The sequence below is a fragment of the Biomphalaria glabrata genome, chromosome 16 (genome assembly GCF_947242115.1).
Source record: "Biomphalaria glabrata chromosome 16, xgBioGlab47.1, whole genome shotgun sequence".
Lineage (NCBI taxonomy): Eukaryota > Metazoa > Mollusca > Gastropoda > Planorbidae > Biomphalaria > Biomphalaria glabrata.
In genome coordinates, this window is record NC_074726.1 from 26,789,492 (window position 1) to 26,812,651 (window position 23,160).

At 35.1% G+C, this 23,160-nt stretch overlaps 1 protein-coding gene across 1 annotated transcript in view; it reads left to right on the forward strand.

Moving 5' to 3' along the window:
* The window catches only part of LOC106062615 (nephrocystin-3-like), a 36,574-nt gene that overhangs the window by 9,786 nt on the left and 3,628 nt on the right, over positions 1 to 23,160 (forward strand). Inside the window, exons 10-28 of the mRNA XM_056014642.1 lie at positions 425 to 569; positions 1,172 to 1,318; positions 2,658 to 2,761; positions 3,870 to 3,984; positions 4,733 to 4,876; positions 5,347 to 5,444; positions 6,547 to 6,732; positions 7,831 to 7,972; positions 10,189 to 10,353; positions 11,684 to 11,781; positions 12,589 to 12,711; positions 13,920 to 14,020; positions 14,849 to 14,940; positions 15,474 to 15,715; positions 16,615 to 16,690; positions 17,273 to 17,406; positions 18,241 to 18,412; positions 20,771 to 20,839; positions 22,115 to 22,240. Coding sequence (XP_055870617.1) covers positions 425 to 569; positions 1,172 to 1,318; positions 2,658 to 2,761; positions 3,870 to 3,984; positions 4,733 to 4,876; positions 5,347 to 5,444; positions 6,547 to 6,732; positions 7,831 to 7,972; positions 10,189 to 10,353; positions 11,684 to 11,781; positions 12,589 to 12,711; positions 13,920 to 14,020; positions 14,849 to 14,940; positions 15,474 to 15,715; positions 16,615 to 16,690; positions 17,273 to 17,406; positions 18,241 to 18,412; positions 20,771 to 20,839; positions 22,115 to 22,240 — 2,479 coding nt within the window. The remainder of the gene's footprint in view (positions 1 to 424; positions 570 to 1,171; positions 1,319 to 2,657; positions 2,762 to 3,869; positions 3,985 to 4,732; positions 4,877 to 5,346; positions 5,445 to 6,546; positions 6,733 to 7,830; positions 7,973 to 10,188; positions 10,354 to 11,683; positions 11,782 to 12,588; positions 12,712 to 13,919; positions 14,021 to 14,848; positions 14,941 to 15,473; positions 15,716 to 16,614; positions 16,691 to 17,272; positions 17,407 to 18,240; positions 18,413 to 20,770; positions 20,840 to 22,114; positions 22,241 to 23,160) is intronic.

The following is a 23,160-nucleotide window of genomic DNA, read 5'->3' on the forward strand; positions in this document are numbered from 1 at the left end:
AATTGCTTTTTGTATAGCACATTGTTATTGCTGTAGAATGCTCAGTGCATTATAGTCCAATCTCTTTTGGTGTGGGAAATTTCGGAGGTTTAGTGCTGCCAGCACAGCTCAAGTTGGATCTTGATCTTGAGCCCTCTAGATAGACAAACAGTTCATATCCCACGCAAATTTAGCCTCAATGCCACATAGCTCCCTAATTATCCAAAAGAGCAATGAGCGGCTTAGAAAATGTGAGCAAAAGATATAATACACAACAAACAAATAATTAGTTCAAAGCAGATTGGATCTGAATCTGATTGGATACAATCAGATAGTCCTTGAAAAATCGAACCCATTACATTCACTCCATCAATTTTGCTGCCTGTTTGTGTCCAGTGTTATATGTTTGTGTCCAGTGTTACATGTTTCTCTCCCATGTCTCCAGTTCTAGACCTAGTCAAGAAATGAGAGAATTGAAAAGAAAAATCAGGGAGTCCTCCACCTCACATGTCTATGTGGTGCACACCTCCCCTGCACCAGGCAACACAGCTCAGGCTGCCTACAGAGATCTAGAGCGGGTCATCAAACAGGTAAGTCCCCCGAGCCAAACTCTTTTGAGCATAAGTATATCTGTGTAAGTGGCTTTTCGCAAGAAAACTCTATCCACTATCTTGTTTCACTTGGTACCACAGAGTTTAAGTTTTCTGGATCTTTTTAAGTTCCACCAATTAACTGTTTTTTGGCTATGCGTGACTCTGATGTAAGACTAGTGTCCTATTTGTAGTACCCTTGACAGCATAAGTGATATAAAGTTCCTCTTTCAGACTTTGCAATCTATGAGACAGATGATGTAAATGTCATCAGTTTCTGTAGCCCATGGATTATGAGGGTGTCATGTGGCCCGCACAATGACCAACTGACTTTTCCCTAACTATTGTCAGGTACCCATTAGAGCTGGGTGGTCTCAGAGGTGCCCAAAGATCCCAGAGCTTAAAAATTCCAGTTTTCACTGAGATTCGGACCGTGACCCCTCAGTTCATAAGCCAAGCACTTTACCACTCAAACCAAAACTTCACTAAATGCTCTCATAGTGACTAGGGTAGACCAAATGATTTAATTACCAGGTCTTTATTGAAATGTCATGATTGAATCCAATCCAGCTTTTTTTTTAAGTTGAGATTTTGTCTATCAGGAAGTAGGGAATGACAAAGACAATCAAGACATGCTGTTGTCAGGTGACAGTCTTGGAGGAATATGTGTTGATGTCCAGTCTGATTCTGAACAAACAGATTCCCTCAACACAGCTGTGCTGTCGACATGTGAGATGGGTTTTGAGAAGGTAAGTTTCTTCTTGCACAAGCCTTAATATCATAGAACTGTTAAAACAATGCCTCACCTTTGCTCTTTGTAGCTAGCTTTGATGCCAGTAAAATGATTCTAAGATAAACTATGCATGGACATAAACTTTCATGGTAATTGTGTGTTAATTGCAGTATGTCACCCTTGACTGCACACCATGGCTATGAGCTGATCAAAAAAAGGGGTCATTTTTTTAAGTCAATTGAAACATCACAAATAGATCATTTGTCAGACCAGGCGAGACCATTCGTTATAGAAGGCCTCACCATGATGTCGCAACCTGTGGGCTGTGGAAACCAATAGCTCATTGTCATGTTGTACAGGCCTGTGACGTGGCAAAAAACTATTGGTCTAAACTGCCAACAGGTTTGCAGATCAGTGTTCAGGCCTTCTATAAGAAATCTTGGACCAGGTCAGTTGGTAAGATCAAAAACATCTGGAAAGACAGTGAAGTCATACTTTTGTAAACACCAAAGTGGGTTACAGAAAATGTAATTCCTTAGAAAAGTTGAAAACAGCTTAATTGTTTAGAAATGTCTTTTGGGAAGATTATAAAAGGAAAATTTAGGTCAGTCAAGGTGTTGTAGAACCTATTTGATTTATACAAGAAATTTGTGTTTGATGTAAATGTTGTTCATTGCTGGAGTATTTATTTCATTGGACTGAGTTTGAAGATATTAAACTCTATACAAATTTGTATTCAGCACTGCCTTTCTTCAATGTGTTATTAGAAGAGGCTATACTATGATCTTACTTTGTTATCTTACTTTGAAGACTGAAAAACTTAATTGACAGTGTGAACAACACAGCGCTAAATAAAAATTTGTGACACAAATGAGGTTTGATGGGAAGATAGAAAAATATCATTAAAAATGTCTCCTAAGAAGAAAATATATGAAAAACGACTTCTTAGTAAAAAGAAAATACATAGTACTTATGAAGCTATCTGCATACAAACTACTAGAAAAGAAAAACAAAAAATACTTAGACCACTATACCAATGTGCAAATTTGAATTCATCTTTCATATATTGACGTAAGCAGTCCATTTATTACAACAAAAACCAAATCATCCTCTTCTCTTCACTTCTGTTATTGACTTTTGTTGAATAATAACTCCACTATCTTCACTATTTTTTATACCCATCTGTTGGGTACCTTGAAAATGGTTTTAAGTCATGTTGGCTGTGTAGTTTTTATTTTAATAAGATCACATTTGAGAGTTATTTAGTGTTTTAAGTTTTAACTTTATTTTAGACATGAGTCTTACTTCAACTAAAACTGTTGTTTTTTGTTGTTTTTTTTGCACTCTCCCAACAGTATTATGAGCATCTCAACACTCAAGTCTCTGCTGCTGGTCCATTACCTCCCTTGCTTGTGGTTGGAACTCCAGGATCTGGCAAATCACTGCTGATGGCGAAGTGGTGATTATCTTATCCTAGTTTTAAATGGCTTAGTAACAATAGATATAATGAGCAATCATTTTTTTTTTATGGGGTAATTATTAATTTAGATAACCAACTTAAAAACAAATTATTATTGCAACGTTTGATTTAACGGAGGCTGTTTGAAATCAATTCTTGCATTTGATATTTGATTCACATGAGCGTATTTGATTAAGTAATTACATAAAAAAAGGAAAGTACCCCTATCAGACTTTGTGATCTACAAGTAAGATGTTTTAAAAGTCATCTGTTTCTGTGGGTCTTGGTTATCAAGGGTGTCCTGTGGGCAGCACAATATTCAACCGCCTTTTACTTTTTCCCATTTGAGTTAGGTGGACTCTAAAAAAGATTCAAAATCCCAGTCTTCACAGAGTTTCGAACTTGAGACCTACCAGTTCGAAAGCCAAGTGATTTACCACTCAGCTGCCATTTCCCATACACGATATCTGCATGTGATGTCATAATTATGTTATTTGCTGGCTTAATATACAAAATATAATAATATACAGAAAACATTTCAACCCTAATGAGTAGGCCTATATGATGAGGAATAGCATTTTATTTTGGACATTTATAAAGTTATGCACTTTCTTCAGAATCCATTAAAATATCATACATTACAGAATTTATTTTATGGATAATCACATATTGTGAAAGGATTAGCAATACATTGTTTTTCATTTACCATAGAACTTAATGTAAAATTTGAATTAATACCTTTTAAGTGTATAATATTTTTAAAGGTCAATAGCTTGTTTTAGATATAGACCCAAGCTGGCAAATGGAATTTACTAAAGCTTATTCTAGTTTTGGGAAATGAAAATTGATATTTGTGTCTTGTGATTTTTTCATTGTAATTTATAATATAATTACTCATTTAGTTTTCTAAATTGATTCTGGATTAAAAAACTCTTCTTAAAAAAACTTCATGCAGGTTTCTTTTCCGGAATAGTTATAAGAGTTGTTTCCTTTTTTTTTTCTTGTAAATCTAATCGTAAGTTTGCCCTAACACAAGTATTATTTTCTCTATTGCGCTACATTATGTTAAGTATCTTGATACTATCTCATGCATTGTAATCTGTTTCAGGCTCCAGTTACAGGAAGAGAAAAACTCCAGCAGTCTGTTACTTTATCACTTTGTTGGCACTCCATCTTCCATCAGTGCTGATCCGATAGTCATGATCAGAAGACACACAGCACAGGTGAGAGCAGCTTTTGGTACTGTCTACTTTTCAAAGTTGTGTCCTAACTTGCACCATTTGAGAACCTAAACACTTTGAGATTATTGTTTTATCTCCATCCGAGAAAAATTATATCTACTAGTGACCCTCTTTTATCTTTATTCCTTCTTTCCTAGTACCTTTAGAGAATGGAATGGGTTGACTGAATCAGCCAGGAAAACCAACGACTCAGAGTTTAAGTCACTGATGATTAACTTTCATGTCTAGATTGACACATGAAATGTGTCTGTAATCTATAAGATAAATTCCAGTTCTCCATATTAATAGACATGTGAAAACAAATACAACTCTAGTTGCAAGTTGTACAAGTTGTTTCCATACAGGACATGAGCAATAACTTTCTCCACTTTTGTGTCATTGATATTTTCAAATCATTTCTCTCCAACAGTGTTGAGAAATCAAATGAAATATAACAGCGTTATAGAAAAGCTGATGTATTACGTTTTTTTTTTTCTTTAGTTTGGTTTTCAGTAAACTTAATTTTTATTATATGGTCTGATTTTTTACATAATGTATTGAGATATCATAGAGTACAGTAAAGCTTTTTTTTTTATTTTAGAAAATAAAACAAAATGGTTTTAATAACTTTTTTACTTTTACAATTTGTTTTCATCATAACTTGAAAGTACAGGTCCTTAAGTGATATACATATATAAATTTTGTTAAGTTTATTTTTTGTTTTATTATTTGTTTTTGTTTTTCAATGTAGCTAATGCAGCACATGTCTACACCTCCTGCCTTGACCTGTGACCCTGTAAGACTCGTTGAAGAGTTCCCTAGATGGCTGGAGAAAGTATCAGCCAAGAGTCCAGGGGGAGTAATCCTGGTGCTGGACTCTGTGGACAGATTTAAGGTAAGATACACATTTTTATTTAGCACTTGCATGGTGTTTATTTGACAAGGGGGGTAATCACCTCTTTTACCCTGGCATTATTTCCCCTACATTATTTTGAATACCTGTAGTTCACTTCAAGTAGTCCTTGCTAACTAAAAGTTTGTTGATCTCAAATAGTGTTGTACTTTGAAAATTGAGCAATATCTATAACTGATGAAATATTTCCTCCATTTTTAACTCTTTTTCTCCATAATTATTTAACACATTCTGGTGGAATCAACGTTGGTATCGTTAGTTAGGAGAGAAAGAGTTAATATTTGTGAATATTTATTATTTAAATTGTTAAGTGTTTACTGAGCAAGCTACTTCATCTGATAGCTTATATGTTTTATATTGACTCTATATAGTTATGGCCTAGTTAATATAGTTAGCGTTGGCTATCCAAGCCTTCCTAGTAAGATAAGATATATTTACTTTGTATCCAATAGCAAGCTGATGTCCATTTGAAGTGGCTGCTAGACCCTTTGCCTGTGGATGCCAGAGTTATAGTCTCTGTGAATGAGGAGACCTGTCCACAAGCTTGGAGGTTGGATCTCTATGTTCATTTTATTTGTAATCTACTTTTAGATAAAGGGGAGAGGTGAGAGGGATGTTTACACTGGTGGTGTCATCCAGTGGCGTAGCAGCTCAGGTTCTTTTTTGTTAGTTTTGTAGCTGATGAAGGCCTTGTGGCCCAAACGTCCTTAGTTTTTCTTGGTCCGGCAGGGTCACATATATGCATGTTTATTGTATTTTCTATACAGTCATTCACAGCAGTAAATCTTTGTTTTTTATTTCTTAAAAAAGTTCTACATAACAATAGGCCATTCCTCATCATCCATAACTAACTTTCAGTGCAACTGTTGGTAACTAAATCTCCTGTTAGGGAAATGCATCTGCACTTGAAACAGTCTAAATAGAGGTATTAAGAAGACCAATGGGATATACAAGAAAAATGTGAAATGGGTACATTTATTATTATTATTAAAGCTTTTATATAGCGCTACTTTCATGCTTATAGCACGCTTAGAGCGCTTTTGGTCCAATCTCATTTATGGACCAGTGGGGGGGAGGGGGTATCTAGGAGTTGGTGTTCCGTGCTGCCTTTAGGCACTCAGTAAACACAACTCTGCCCAAGTCGGGTGTCGAACCTCGAGCCCCCTTCTAGGTAGCCAAGCCAAGTTCAAGCGCACTTGGCCTCTCGACATTGCTCGATAATCTAGACATTGTGCAGAAGATCAGAAAGTAGGGGACAACCTCTTACTCAAGATCGGAAGAGAAAGATACAAAAAGTCATTGTTTGGCAAATCTGACAAGTTTTCACTTATGTGAATCTGTTGTGTTTAATGTTTTTATGTTCTTTCTATAATTAGAAAAGATGACGTAATCAATGAAATCAATTTTTATAAGTGATCATTTCAGTTCCTCTATTTGTAATTGTTTGGCTATAGCCACTGGGCATGGTTTTTAGGCCAGATAGCATTACTTTGCAATAAATTATGCTTTGCATGATTCTGGCAGTGAATATTTATCTTATCCAACTTAGGATTTAGTTATGACATGGTATAATAGTATCCATCAAGAAATAGTGTATTAGTCAACATCCAACTGTCTTTTAATAATATTTTTGTAATTGCTTTGTGTCAAAGGTCATGGCCGACACTTCATATAGAGCCCTGCACCAGCAAGCATGTAAAAGAGCTACTTCTGGCAGAGTTGTCTTCTCTTAATGCCTCTGTTGACCCCGAAATTGAGAGAAAGATAATTAGTCAGTGCAGGACGCCGTCCATGTGTTGTCCACTTTTTGTGTCTCTGTTGGCCAGACACATTGCCAGGTTGGTCAGGATTGTCATTTTGTTTCTGTTGTTATGTATAGACTTTGAAAAAAAGCTGGAAGTATTGCGTCTTAAGTTTGTCTATATGTTCACAGTAGTCATGGCAATAAGTCTTGTAAAACATGACCCTTAAACTTTGTCTTTTTAACAAAAATTTGTCTTTTAACAAAAATAAAAAGACAGCTAATAGTAGAGGGGGGGGAAAAAGTACAGGTAAAATTATAGATAAGGGGGGGGGGGGCTCATCAGTCTTGGTAGGGCACACACAAGGAGAAGAAAAATTGTAAAAAAATAAAATAAATTATAGCTTTTATATAGCGCAACTTTCATGCTTATAGCATGCTCAGAGCGCTATGGTCCAATCTCATTTGAGGACCAGTGGGGGGAGGGGATATCTGAAGAAGGTTTTCCGTGCTGCCTTTTAGGCACTCAGTAAACAATTCTGTTCGAGTCAGGTGTTGAACCTCGAGCCCCCTTTATAGGTAGCCAAGCCAAGCTCAAGTGTACTTAGCCTCTCGATCATCCCAAACTTTCAATGCTTTTCAGCTAAACCGATACATTGGAAGGTTTTAGGAATCAATCCTAATTAGAAAAAAAAAAAACATGAGCCATTTTCCATTAGGCAGTTTATAGTGCTCAGGACTACATTCTGACAGATCCTGTGATGCTGTGTATTCCAAACTGTATCTTTGACCAGGAGGGGATGATCAGCTTTGGTAAGCACTAGGGTAGCAACAGAGCCGGACACAAGTATGGGGAGGATTTTTTGTGCAGGCCCCTACAATTTTTCATTAACTTTAATAAAGATCCACTCATATCCACTTATATTCAAAAGCATGTTATATATTAGAAAAATGAAATAGAGCTCTTGTAAAATATTTAAAATGCATATTTTAGTTTATACTTTTGAGTTTGTGGAGGGTAAGGCCCTTGGTAGACGGACTGTCGTAAATCCGATGCGTTGACTTATTTTGGGCAGTGACAGCCGTAAAGTATTTGATCATTGTGATGTCCTCAAGCACCTCATATCAAGACTGCACAATCCTATTGATTCTTTGTATTCCTTGTGTCTCTAACAAAAGTTTGTTTTGTTTACAGTTTAGGTACAGCTGATGTTGATGTGGTTGATAAGCATGTCATGACTCTGCTGACCTGTGTCAACAGTTTTGAACTGTACTGCACTCTGCTTGAACTGTGCAGTGAGCATATGACAAGTGAAACTAAGAGATTGTTGTGTCAGGTCAGTGCCAGACAAATAGAGATTGTTGTGTTAGGTCAGTGCCAGACAAATAATTCTGTCAGAGTTTTTTTTTTAAACTCTACATAGCTACCTTAATCTTAGTAAAGTGAAGATAATTAAATTCTGAGTTATTTTAGTGTATAGAATATCTGCAATATTTTGTTGGGAGAGTGACTGAGAATCATATTGGCCTGTTTTGAAAGTTTTCATTTACTGCAACCATCAACTGATGAAGCTGTTAAGATGTGGCCATCACTCTGTCTGCTTTATTCTTCCTAACATTTGTGAATTATCCATAAAATTGTGACTATAAATCATGAATCGCAGGGATTCAAACTCAAATTCTCACAGCCTTAATTTTATCATCTAAAGCACTCAGCGGATAAGCACTCAAGCCTCATGATAAAATAATTAATAACATAAATATTAACTACCGTAACTTTCACCGCACCTAATATCTGGTCACTACTGCCATGTCTTGTCCTTCATTCCGAGACTTGTGCAGGTAATTAAGTTGATTATATAGACTAAGTGCATGCATACCTTGTTGAGTGTATTATGACTGCGAGTTCGGGACATGAACATCACGTTACAAGATTGAACAGGTACTAAACAGGTACACAGACTCAATGACCAGGTTGACTCAAGGTGAACTTCAAACAAACGTTTATTACAGAATGGGCCACAGTCTAGTCTGTCACTATAAAATGATGTTATCCCCTCAAGAGTCTAGCGGTAACTGATTTTCTACAAGTCAATCTTAACCTCTAACCCCAAAGTCTATGTCGTCATTCTAAAATATCCGTTCACTGTCAGTACATTAAAGTGCGCAACCCAACTAACTAAACTAGCTATCTAACACATTTCATTGGTCTTACTCTCTTCTCTTGTTCAAGTAAACTGCACTAGGCTTAGGCTGTAGTAGCTCATCGTTAGTGGCTGTCATGCAAGAGTAGCAGACCATTCATTATTATTAAAGCTTATTATTAAAGCTTTTATAGAGCGCTACTTTCATGCTTATAGCATGCTCAGAGCGCTTTGGTCCAATCTCATTTGTGGACCAGTGGGGTGGATGGGGTATCTAGGAGTTGGTTTTCCGTGCTGCCTTTAGGCGCTCAGTAAACACAACTCTGCCCGAGTTGGGTGTCAAACCTCGAGCCCCCTTCTAGGTAGCCAAGACAAGCCAAGTTCAAACACACTTAGCCTCTCAACCACGCTTCCCATTTACCAAATTGACTTAAGATTTCCAGTTTGAATATAAGGATGTTTCAAAAGTGAGTGTCAAAGTGGGAAGAGGTCAACCAGTCTCACTTTTAGCAAAGCATTTGGAATTTAATGATGAAAGTTAAATGTTTTTTTTCATGATGAACTAAACAATGTCAAGGATGCGAAATTGAACTTCACTGTTGCCAACTAAATAAAAAAAAGAATTGAGTTATAATTTTAAACACTATCTCAAGATGCAGCAGCTCTTTGTATGATGTCTTCCGTGTTTCTGCTAGCTAGAAGCCCATTTGTTTTGAAATAAGTTTGAAGTCTTAGAGTGAAAGTCTTATAAGATTAAACTCCCCTGTAGGACCTTGCGATCTATAGGGATCTAGGCAGATGATGTTAAGGTCATCGGTATCTTTGGCCAGTGGTTAATGAGCAGGATATCATGTGGCCAGCACAACGACCAACCTCTTTTACCTTCCCCAACTTAAGTCAGGTACCCTTTAGAGTTGGCTGGACTCTGGGTCGCCCTAAAAATCCCGAAATTCAAAATCACAGGTCTTCGCCAAGATTCGAATCCAGGACCCAAGGTTCAGAATCCAAGTGCTTAACCACTCAGCCACCATACCAATGGAAAGGGTAATGCTTCCTCAATATTAAAATTAATCACATCAACATCAGCTGTACCTAGAGCTTTGAAAATCTGATTCTGTAGTGCACATAAAAAATTATCTTATATCTTTTAAAAAAAGCCTAGCTTATCAACCCTGCCTTTATTCTGTACACCAGATACACCAAAAAGCTAGCTATTTATAGTTTTTCTGCCATCAATGAAAATCTAATTAGCAAGTAATAGGCCAAAAAAATCTTTTTGAATGGCATTCAGTGGATCCACAGAAAATGTGTATTTCCTCCTATGTGTAAAGAAGACTGTTTTCTACAACACTTAAGCCCCTATGGAAAATATTTCTAGTGTTTAATTAATATTTTAATTTATTACACAGGTACTCCAGTATATCTATGCCAGCAGATGTGGAATGTTGGAAACAGAGTTACTGGCCCTTGTCCCACTTTTGACTTGGCATGACCTAGCCTCACTGTATGAATTTCTGCACTCTCATTTATTTATTAAAAACCAACTTGGACTGCTGACCTTTGGTCATCAGCAGGTAAATGACCAGTGTATCCAAATTACAACCTATTTTGATCCAAATTATAACCTACTTTTATCCAAACTACAACCTACTTATATCCAAACTACAACCTACTTATATCCAAACTACAACCTACTTTAATCCAAACTATAACCTTCTTTTATCCAAACTACAACCTACTTTTATCCAAACTACAACCTACTTTTATCCAAACTACAATGTTATTTTATCCAAACCACAAACTTCTTTTATCCAAACTACAACCTACTTTTATCCAAACTACAACCTACTTTTATCCAAACTACAACCTACTTATATCCAAACTACAATGTTATTTTATCCAAACCACAAACTTCTTTTATCCAAACTACAAACCTACTTATATATAAACTACATCCAACTTATATCAAAACTACAACCTACTTATATACAAAATACAACCTACTTTTATACAAAATACAACCTACTTTTATCCAAACTACAACCTACTTATATCAAAACTACATCCAACCAATAACAAAACTACAACCTACTTATATCCTACAACCAACATATATCCAATGGACAACAATGTAGCCCAAACTACATCCAACATATATCCAACTAACATCCAAGTTCTATGTAACATATGATTGAACTAAAATTTAACTTTCTGCTATTGAAGCAGTGATCAATAAATTAAAACTTGTCTGAAAGATCTCTTTAGCTTGTCTAAAAATTGTAATCAACTAATATTCACAGTTTAAAAAATAAGGAGATTTTAATTAGGTCTTAACAATCTTGATTTTTTTTTGTTTTTTTTTTAAATTTGGTTTGGGGAGGGGGTAAGAGCTAGATTGTATTTCTTGGACTCCTTGATTAGAATTCATTTGAGTGGTACAACTGAATTATAAAAAATGTAACTTTTTATATATATATATATATAATTTTGTGATTATTATAATTTTAGATAAATATTTTCAATCTTTATCTCCATAATTATTTCCAGGTTCTTACTGAATTGTTCATTTTTAACATTCTACCCTGTTATGATTAAACTTAGATAACATTTTTGTTACTTTTGGTATAGAATTATAGGAGAATGCATGCTCTGTTTATATAGCACAAATGAAAGTTTATAAAACCAAACATTAATCTAATTTAATGGTGGGGTCAAATCAATAATGGTATCGTTAATTAGGAGAGAAAGAGTTAAATCTCAAAACATTAAAACTTCTTTGAAAACATTACTGAAAAAAAAAACAACAACAATAAACAAAATTTATGCAGAAAAATGGAACAGAAACTATTTTTGATGACATGGGGTTTGATTTTATTTCCAAATTTACTCCATTTCTCCTTGCAGGCCCAGGATGCTGTGTTTGAATGTTATTTCAAAGATGGCAAGCAGACCCTGTCAGAAGTGAGACTCAAGTTGATACACTACTTTCAACAAACCATTAGGTGCGTTTTTATGCTGTATATTATGTCATTTGTTGATATACAGGGGGGGGGGGGACTTTGTGGTTAGACCAATAAAAACAACAATGTCTAGTGGGGTTTCAGATGTCTGGAATACAACGTCTCTATAATATTACCAGTCTAATAAAATGAAAGGATTTTATTGTTAGTTTAATACACGAAATTCAAAATACAGGATTAGATATACTTAGATAACAGTGGTTCTTTATGCTGTATATTGTGTTTCTAATTTTCATTTAATATTCAGTATTTTTCTGAGACAGGTCATGTGGAAGTGGTTCAGTTTTTTAGCATGTTTTCTATATACTGTCCATGTTAATGAGACATAGAGCAATGTAAGGAGGATGACAGTTCAATAGACCCCTAGCTTTGTGTTTGTAGAGATACCTTGTCTAGTCCAAACATTTTTAGACAGTCTGCCATAGGATGCGCTAGCCTTGGAGCACTGAAAACACAACTCGGTCAAATTACTTTCAAAATTCCTGGTCTACATAAGCATTCAGTCTCAAGCCCCCTTGTTATGTAGCCAAGGCATTTATACCACTAAGCCACATAGTACATTACATTGAGGCTGTTCTCATACTTGGGACATACCTGTGCTTCCATTATAACTGTTGCTGCTGAAAAGCATTTATGTTGCAGAGGCCAAATCAAAATTTTTTTTTCTCTGTGTATTTCTTGGCCCATTGATTAAAAACTTGATTTGAGGCCACTTATGAATGAAACAAAAATCAAAATTGTCAAAGATGTTTACAATAAATAACATCTGTAAATGTATTTGTTCTAAAGGCCTAGCAAAGTCAGCAGTAGAGCTGTAGATGAATTACCTTGGCTTATCAGCCAAACTGGCAGTCATGAGGAATTAGAGAAATGTATTTTAGATCTTGGAGTCTTTCAGCAGATGTGTGCCAGGTAAGAAAAGTTTTTTTTTAATTTGAAGAATCAGAGTTTGACTTAATATTATTTTGGACTTCAGAAGTGTTAACTCTTTAAGTAACATGAAAAGAGAGGGAAGTAGGTGATGTTTAAATCTCCCTATTTTCTCCTCTCTCTTATATATCTCAACAGCTTTTCATTATGTGTTGCTGTCACGTATCATTTGTAAAACATTTTATTTTATTTAATAATAATAATAACTTAGTTCAAAGGTCGTGTTAAGCCTGGAAATCCCTATGACGTAGTGACACGTGTCAATCAAGTCAAGAGAAGCGTTGTCATGTGATAGTAGAATTTAATTTGATTGGAAGCAGGACAGGAAGTAGGAGGGCAGATGCTATGTGCCGTACAAAGGGAGCAAGAGATAATTAATTAATTCCTCAGTCTCGGTTTGATATTCAGAAAGTGTAGTCGCTTAGAATCCAGTCGTAATATTTTGAATGTTTCATTTTAAAAAAAGTAAAGTTCCCCTTTCAGACCTTGTGGTCTATAGGGCAGATGATGTAAAGGTCATCTGTTTCTGTGGCCTAAGGTTAACAAGGGTGTCATGTGGCCAGCACAACGACCAACTGCCTTTACTTTTCCCTAACTAATGTAAGGTACCCATTAGAGCTGGGTGGACTCAGAGGCGCCCGAAGATCCCGAAATTAAAAATCCCAGTCTTCACCAGGATTCGAACCCTGGTCCCCGGTTTGGAAGCCAAGCGCTTTACCGCTCAGCCATCGCGCCTCTCTGTTTCATTTGAGATACAGTCTATTTTTGTAAAATACTGTACATATTGTGTCCCCAAGTTTTAAATTAAAAGTTTCTTTATTTGAATTGAAAGGATCTTATTCATTGAATCTAATAGTCTATAGTTAAATAGATTCATCATATAGAATCCCCGGCAAAGTCACAGAAGTTCATCTAATCAGCTGACGTCTTCAAGAAAGATTTAATATATTGGCACCTCTCAGCAACTTAGATGAATTAGCACTACTTAGCACCTTCAATTTCAATAGGAGCCGAAGCACAATCAAAGCAAAACACTGTGCTATATATTCAACATCAATCTACTTCACATAACGCTGTGACAGTTGCTATGAATGTTATCTGTTTTTCTTACATTTGTCAAAAAAAATCTTCTTTTTCCAATCTCGTGTATTTCAAATTGTGTTTCATTTTGATGTTTCTATGACTGGCAGAGGCAGAAGTTCTGAGCTGCTGGTCTACTGGCAGGCTGTTGACTGGGACAAAGAAAAAATAGCTGAAGCTTACTTCTCAGTGACCAAGAATTTTGAAAACGGTAAGACAATAATTGGCGGGAAAGTTTCAAATTTAAGTCAAACGATGACAAAAGATTTCTTTTAATTCCTATTTGAGACCTCACACTAATGTGTTTGTGTTTATATGATGTTAGATAGCTAGTTTAGTTAGTTGAGTGGCACACTTTAATGTACTGACAGTGAACGGATATTTTAGAATGACGACATAGACTATGGGGTTAGAGGTTAAGATTGACGTTTAGGAATCAGTTACCGCTAGATTCTCAAGGGGATAACATCGTTCTATAGCGACAGACAAGACTGTGGCCTATTCTGTAATAAACGTTTGTTTGAAGTTCACCTTGAGTCAAGTTGGTCATTGAGTCTGTTATACCTGTTATTGTTGTTGCGGATGTTATGTACCGAACTTGCAACCATAATACACTCAACAAGGTATGCATGCATCTAGGATAAATAATCATCTTTAGAAATACTTCAACTACATCTGACTTACACATGCATTCGATACAATGAATAACAATGAAAGAATCTTATAACGGTGGCATTGTGATTAATATTTATACTTGCCAATGAATATTACTTTGAAACATGGCATTATGAAATAATGACATTTTTATGTTTGAGTTTTTGTTCTTATCCTTAAACAAAATATAGGACTATAAGTGACACCGCTGATAGGTCAACCTGCTAATAATAAATTAAGATTTTTTTATCTTCAGTAGGCAGAGTAATGTTGCTAATTATTTGTATTCATATTTTAGATTTTTTTCTGATAATTGAAATCTAATTGGCTTATTGTAAGTTAAATTTGGTTTCTGTTTTATGTGCTTGCATTCTGTATTCCTCAGAGGCATGTCATAAAAATATAAGTCTGTTAAGAGTGGCTGAAACATATGAAACTCTGGGCAGATTTTTCAGGGATTTAGGCCTTTTATCTCAGGTAGGCTATTGTTTAAGTTTAGCTAGCTACAAAAAAAATAATTTTAATTTTTTTTTAGTAATTTTATTTCAAGCTACTTTAAATGAATACTAAATCAATGTCTAAGATGGTGTCATGTGACCAGCTAAAGAACCAATTCCTTTTATTTTCCATATCTAATGTCTGGTACCAATTAGAGTTGAATGGATTGAACACCCTAGGTACCCATTAGTTGGATGGATTGAACACCCTAGGTACCCGTTAGAGTTGGATTTAAAATCCTAATCTTCAATGTGATTCAAATTTGTCCCTCTTGGTTTCAAGGCCAAGTGCTTTACCATTCAACCACCACCTTCCATTTTAAAACAAATGCTAAACTTTTTTGTAGTACTATTTTCTATAATTTTTAATGTAGTTTTTTTAATTGTCTCAAAAAAACAACAATTTATCTTTCAATGAATGCTTTATTCAGCAATTTATCAGATTAAGTGAAACTGTCTAGTTAAACTATTTCAAGACTTTAATTGACTCCTTCTTTGACTACACCTAAACAGGCTCTTCCTGCTCTGCAGCGAGCTTTGGAGATCAGAGAGACTGAACTTGACCCCGACGACCCTTTGGTGGCCAGGTCACTTCATCAGCTGGCTGTGTTGCATGCCCAGTGGGGCAAGTATAGCACAGCTGAGACACTGTATCGGCATGCCTTGGAGATCTGCCAGAACACACTCGGTGCTGACCACCCCATGGTTGCCAAAGAGCTGGATGCGCTGGCTATGTTGTACCAGAAGCAGGATAAGTATGTTCTAGATAGAAATAGAAATGTACATTTAAATTTTATGGGATCATCTGAATTAGAAATCAGAAATAGTGCTCATTCATTATATTTTTACACATACACACACAAAAAGCCCATCCTCTGCAATACTACAGGATTTTGTTGTGATTTTAAATACTTCAAAATAAGCTATATTTACAAAGCAATTTTTATTTGTCATGGTTATTTGTAATGTAGTCTTGCCAGCAGATGCCATGCTTTGCTGGAGATTGGTGTGGACAGTATAGAAGGACTTCATACCATTCGACGGCTTTGCTAAGTCGGTCACCAATCTCAATGGGGTAGACCCCATGCCTAAGGCAATTTTTATTGGCAAGCTGGAAGTGTAATAGAGGTGTCACACACCCCCCACACACACACATACACATACCAAAAGCGCTATTAAGATCAAATCAGATGCCATTTTACTCTCACTGGCATAGAGGAAAGCAGATGGCATCTGAAAGAGACAAGTGTAGAACTCTCACTTAAGTCACTGGACACACATATGAGCCCCCAAGGAAAAGCCCTTACCAAAGACAGGCACAGAAGATGAAAAAGATGTGTAGTCATGGTAAAACTGCACTCATCCTTAATATTCGGAATAAAAGACATTGTCATATACATATGCAAAGGAAAACTGTTCCCTTATTTTACTTTCCATTGCTTCTTGAGAGTAAAATCAACTGCGTATACTTTGTCATGTTAAACTCCTTCATCTTTGGAATCAAAGACATTGCCATATCAATCTGTCGTGAAGGACAGCTTAACTGTCCCCACTTATTGTACTTTAAATGCTTCTTGGGAGTAAAATCATGAGTTCTGCCATTAAGTAAATCTTAATCTATTCCCTCATTTTAATCACTGAACCCTCTATTTAGACATGACCTGGCACATCCCTTAAGAAAAAGAGCTTTTGCCATCAAGAAGAATATAAGAAAATCAAGAGGTCAAATGGTAAGTTTAAAAGCGTGTAAAAAGATGAAAAAAAACAATGTATTGTCTTTGAAGTGGCTATTGCGTTGTTGTATTATTAGTAGTAGTATTACCAGTAGTATTATTTTGAAGTAAAGTGACTTTTGTTTGGATCTGCGCTGTCCAGAAAAAAATTCTTGTCTTAAAGTTTTGACTGTTAATGAAACACAATGATCATTCAGATCAGATAAACAGGGTCAGTCATAACACTTGATAGTAGCAACAAGAATGTATCACATCAGCTGCATGTTTAGATAGGATTTAAATACAAACTCCTCAAATTATTCGTCAATTAGAAATGTATCACATCAGCTACATGTTTAGATAGGATTTTATATGTTAACAGTTAAAGATAAAATACTTACACGAATTACATGCTCACTTAAAATTTCAAAGAAGTGTAATTTTATATTAAACTTTGTTCTAAACTGATTATTCGGAATCAATTAAAAGTGTATGAATTTCATTTAATGGTCATTTAAAATGGTCTTTGTCATACTGAAGTTTTTCTTTTTCATAAAACTTATGGTGTGTATTTTTTCTTTTCTAATTCATGCATTGCAGGGGGATCCTGGGATGGACAATCTCCAAAGGAGAGCTCTTCAACTTGAAGAGTTAGTTTTAGGGCCAGACTCTGTAGACTTGGCTCGCTCCCTAAATGAACTTGGAGTCTTGTACTACTTACAGAATAATACAGAGTAAGTGTCAGGAAATGTCTTCAAAATTTTTATATAAGAATTAGGTTGTTTTTTTTTACAGATTTGCAAATGATTAGTTTTTTTCCATGGCTATATATACATTATTCTATCATACATCTGATTTATATGTTAATAGTAAAGCACCTGGCTTCTCAACTGTGGGATCTTGAATTTAAATCCAATTGAAGACTGAAATTTTGAACTTAAGAAATTAAGGAATTAGTTAATTTACTATTGGTAATTAATTGTTTTGTTTGGTAATTTAGATAACTCCTCCTTCGTTTTCGAAGATGAGCACATTTCTCATGTCTTATGAATTCGAAGATGACTGTAAAGTCCAATCTTTGTTTTAAAAAGCTGGCGCATTTGTGGTATAGTTAGGTTTGGTCAGTTGCAGACAGGCTTGCATCTTCTCTAAGCTTTTTAGTGGCTCGGCGCTCTTTCAGGCTGGCCACTCTTCTTGCTTCATATCTAAAGATTCTCACAGCTTCACACCATGGTATCAAACAAGTGAAAGAAATTATACTTGATGGATGTGGCAGTATACGTTGAATTTAGTCTCCTTTATACTTGGTGACTTAAGAGTTTGAGACTAACAATAGATAGCTATGAAACCTTATATTTCCATTAGCACTTCCCTGGACTGTAATTTTGTTTATTGGAATTCAGGAGGCTTGAGCCCAGAAGTTCAAATTGAAGACATACAACTTTTAAAAAATAAATTAAAAAGCTATCACACATACTCCTTCTTACTCCAAGCTGAAACAATATAACTATAAGCTTTGTCTTTAAAAAAAAGTATTTTTAAAAATAATTTCTTGTTTTATTTTGCAGTTCTGCCGAGTCGTTTTTTAAGAGGTCCCTAGAGATGAGAGAATCCCTGCTTGGTCCTGATCACCTGGATGTGGCCTCCTCTCTCAACAACTTGGCAGCTCTCTATAACGACAGCAAGATGTATGACAAGGCAGAGCCTCTCTATGACAGAGCCTTGATGATAAGGAAGAAGGTAGATTTTTTTGCTTGTCTTTTTATTAGATCTGGGTCTCAGGTTCAAGTCCATGTGAAAACAGGGTTTTTTAGTTAATTTATTTTTAGGATGCCCATGAGTCCACCCAACTTTAATAGGTACCTGACATTAGCTGGGTTAAAGTAAAGCTGGTTCAATGTTTTACTGCCCACATGACACTCTAGTTAACTGTGGACCACAGAAACAGATGACCTTTACATCATCTGCCCCACAGATTGCAAGGTCTGAAAGGGGAACTTTACTTATACTTGAATTCGATTCATATATATCAGTGACACTGAAGTGCAGTTGTAATGCCCTGAAGTTATATACAACTCCAAACTTTTTGAAATGATTTGTTGGTCACTAGGTATTCCATTTGTTTGATATACTTCTATTTTGTGTTCATTAGCTTCTCAGTGTTCAGTTCGTTGTCTTGAAAAAAGAAATTTGAATAACAATGTTTGCTGTAAATTTTGGAAACACTTTTGTTTTAAATTGCTTTGATATAGCACATCCCTACATGCTATATTATAATTAAGAAATAATTGTAATAGTTATCATAGATATAATAATAACAAGGTTGACAGTTTGTGTGAAAACACAAATTCAAAATTGGCCCCAGAAGTGTTCCACCTAGGCTGATAAAAAGGTTGGTTTCAATATTTTCAGAAAGAATAGCAGAATGAAATGATATCAAAGGCAAATGACAGAGAAGAATTGAGAAGGAAGGTTGACAGATCTTGTGTGGGGCCCCAAAGGTCCAACAGACCAAGGGATAGGTGAAAGTGAATGTGAAGTTAGATGTGAACCTGGCCTAACTGATGTCTTATAATGATTATCTCATTGGTCTAATTGTTTTGTAAAGGGTCAATCTCTTATTCAAAGTCTCAAGGGAGAAGAAAACATTTCCGTAAAAAAGAAATCCTTTAGTTAAGAGTTCCATTGCTGCTGAAATGCTTAGCAGTTCACGCGATAATATGAAAAACTACTTATTAATTGTTGTTTTACATTATGTTCCACTTATAAACATACTAAATAGATTTTTTCTCTTTAAAAATAAAAGTAAACTTTTTTTTGTAAATGTAGTAGTTAGTATGACAGAAAAATCTAAAACCGTTTGCATAAATGTGTTAAAAATAGGGTAAATAGTTATCTCCCTTACTAAATAGCCTCCAATGTTTGTTACTTTTAATAGTGAATAGTTGTAAAAATGGTGTATTATTATGGAAAAACTGCTCGCATACTTGATTTTAAAGATTTTTCGCTTTCAGAAAAAAAAAAATAGCCGTTGCATCAGAACTTTGAAAGGTCTAAAATATTATGATGTTGGATTTTCAATATCTTTTCTAGTTTATGAGATCTAAACGGGATGGATGGATGGACAGACATTCCACACAAAACTAATAGCGTCTTTTCCCCTTTCGGGGGTCACTAATAAAATAAATCATACATTATTATCAAAAGCAAATATAGGTCCTAGAATTCAACTGACTATGACTATGATAACATCCAATGCTGATAGAGTTACATTACACAAAAATAACATCCTGCTTATTCTTTGATATTCTTACTGAGAGTGTTTTAATAAAAAAAATACAAGCTACTACTGTAGTTTTTTTATTCCTATATGTGACAGTGGACTGCTAAATCTGTACATATATTTAATTTTTTTTTAGAGATAAAAAAAATGTTTTTACCTCCATTGTTACTAAGCTAGCTCCCTTTAAATGTCAATTTTTTTTTAAGAAATAGTACAGAACATTGTCTGCTGTCTAAGTTATTTAGAAAGTATGGGAGAACTCATGATTTTACTCTAAACTTCTGCTACTTTCAGTGATTCATTGTATACCAAGATCTTAGGGGTAATAAAAACTTATCCATCAACACAAACCAAGTTTAAAAAATAAATTTAACTAAGCTGAACTGACTATTATTGAGTGTATTTGCTGAGCATCTTGTATTAGGATTTTTATAAAATAAGTATTATATTTTAGTGTTCAGGTTACAAATGTCTGTGAAATATCTGGCTATATATTAACTTACGTTCACAGCTTAATTGCTCATACCCAATGAAGCTTCTATATGTAATGTATTTATGTTGTCCCCTTGTCATTATGAGAGATACACAATTAGAGAGAGCCATTGTTTGTCTAATACATGCCTAACGGCTGTCTGTGTTGGCTCTATTGAAGTTGTTGGTGAACGAATGCTGCGAGGTGAGTGGAGGGGCTTATTTTCGTAGCATTTTAATTCACTACTTTTCTCTTAAAAACTTGGTCCCTGGTGCTGCTATTCATTTATGTTTAATGTATGTATGTATATATTAACTTACATGGTAAATTTTTTGTTTATCAGCACCAGAGTCCTGACAGTCCAGGGGTGGCCAGTATCATCAACCACTTGGCCAGATTGTACAAGCTACAGGTAAATGTAGATATTTGTTTTATTAATTCATGTTTTTGTTGAATGGCTAAAGTTGCAATTAGTTTCCAATACTTTATTTTTGGCAAAGATCAAGCTCTATCACTTGTATGTATAGTTTATAGTTGATATGCCTGGCCTTTGTTTCAAGGCATCAAAAGCAGAAGTCTTTGGTAGCTTACTATGTTAGTTTAATGTGTTCTGGTTTCTATCTCCTTGAAATCCAAACATTGTACTTGCAATGTAAGGCAATACTTTTATTAGACTTTAAATTTTTGGTCGTAAATATCAAGCATTTTTATTACAATATTTTATGATCTTATGATTGCTGCTAGTTTACCTTGTAGGCTATCCCCTTATGTATTTACTATTTGTAGCGCAGAAAGATCCATCCATCAAAGTTATACTACTGCCCATGGATGTCCCTGGCCTGCTCTATCACATCTTTCCATTCTGATCTATCCTGGGCTTTATGTCTCGATGCCCAGACTCTTAGCTGTCGTAGATCTGACTCTAAATCATCAAGCCACCGTACTTTTAGTCTGCCTTTTGGGACACATCTTTCTGCAGTGCAGACAGAAGTTTTAAAATATTTGAAGCTGTAGGTGCCTGATTAAAACAAACTTGAACTTGTACATAATTCTATTTGGGCAAAATAGTGTAGGAATTTTTTTTTTGAGAATATTTCTTTTTAAAATGTTTTTTAACTTCATAATTTACCATAACTTATTTTTATTACAAAGTTTATACAACTCTGTCTGTCTGGTACAAAGTTTGTACACATTTGTCTCCCACACCCAGTCTCGGATCAAGCTGAAATTTTGGACAATGATTTCTTTTACCTGACAACACAAGAATCAATTTAAAAATTAACCAATTATTTAATTAACTATTGTTAATTAATTATTTTGTTTGGTACCTCGAACAAGGGAAAGAATTTTTACTTGAATAAAGTGTTGATATAAGCTGAATTAGTCCCCTTTATAGGTCGTCATCTGAGGCTTAATGAACACAAACATGAAATAGAAACAATATATAACTATACAATCTTCCATGTTCATACGCTCTTTGCTAGCAGAGTGGTTACTGAGTTGGCTTGAGACGGCTTCAGCCCACGAGTTCGAATTGCGCTAAACAAAAACAATTTCTTAACTCACAGATTTATTATTATTAGTCTAGATCTATTACAAATTTAATTCCGTGACTAATTGATACACTTAATAGAAGCTTTGTTGTTTTTTTTTAAAGTATTTTTTTGTATTTTGCTTGTTTTGAAAGGGTAAATTTGATAAAGCTGAACCCTTATACAGACAAGCCATAGAAATACGTGAGAAAGCTTTTGGACCTAATCACCCATCTGTGGCCACTGCTCAAGTTAATTTAGCTGTCTTGATCTCACAGCAGGTTAGTCTATGTAGCACCATTGTGTCATTTTCAAAATTTTTGTCAGATAGTAAATCCAGCCTTTTATTAAAAAACAAAACTTAATTACATACATGGCTTCAAAATCACATGTGTTCTTTTTTCTTGTCATCCGTTATCTCGTCTATAACCTATTTCCATTCTAACTTTTTAATGTACTAAGGATATACCCAATTAAACCCAACTTCGACATGTCTTACTAGTCATTACATTGCCAAATGGTTGAAAAGGGCAGCTATATTCTTTGCTAGTTTCTGCCTCAATGGTTCAAGGAAAGAGAGATGGGTCTGTTAGGTTGTTAGCCCCTTCAAAAGACTTCCCTATTGGTAAAAGGTCACTGGCCTTTAGTTCTGAAATAAGGTCCAAACCAGATCTTTAAAGTTCCTGACATAATTGTGAGAATGCCAGCTATGGAATCAGTGAATCCTATTGCAAGTTGACCCTTTAGAACTAATAAGAAAAGCTGTCATTTTTGTTTCCTTTTAATGGCTTTTAGCTTTAGTCTCAAAGTCAACACTTATATTTAATTGCTTAATATTTTCTTGGTAAAGTAAAGTTCCTCTTTCAGATTTTGGGATTGAATGGGGAGATGATGTAAAGGGCATCCATTTCTTAGGCCAATGGTTAACAAAGCACAATGACCAACCGCCTTTTCTTTCCCGAACTGAAGTCAGGTACCCATTAGAGTTGGGTGGACTCAGGGGTGTCCTAAAAATCCCAGGTTTGGAAGCCAAGCGTTTAATCCCTTATGGGTTAGGGCCAAGCGTTTAACCACTCAGCCACTGTGCCCCCACCTCCCAACATTTTTGTTAAGTCAATTACAATACCAAAAAATTGTAAAAGAGTTTAGTTTAAATTTTTTAATTCAATTTTTTTTTTTGACTTTAGTTTCAAAATATCTT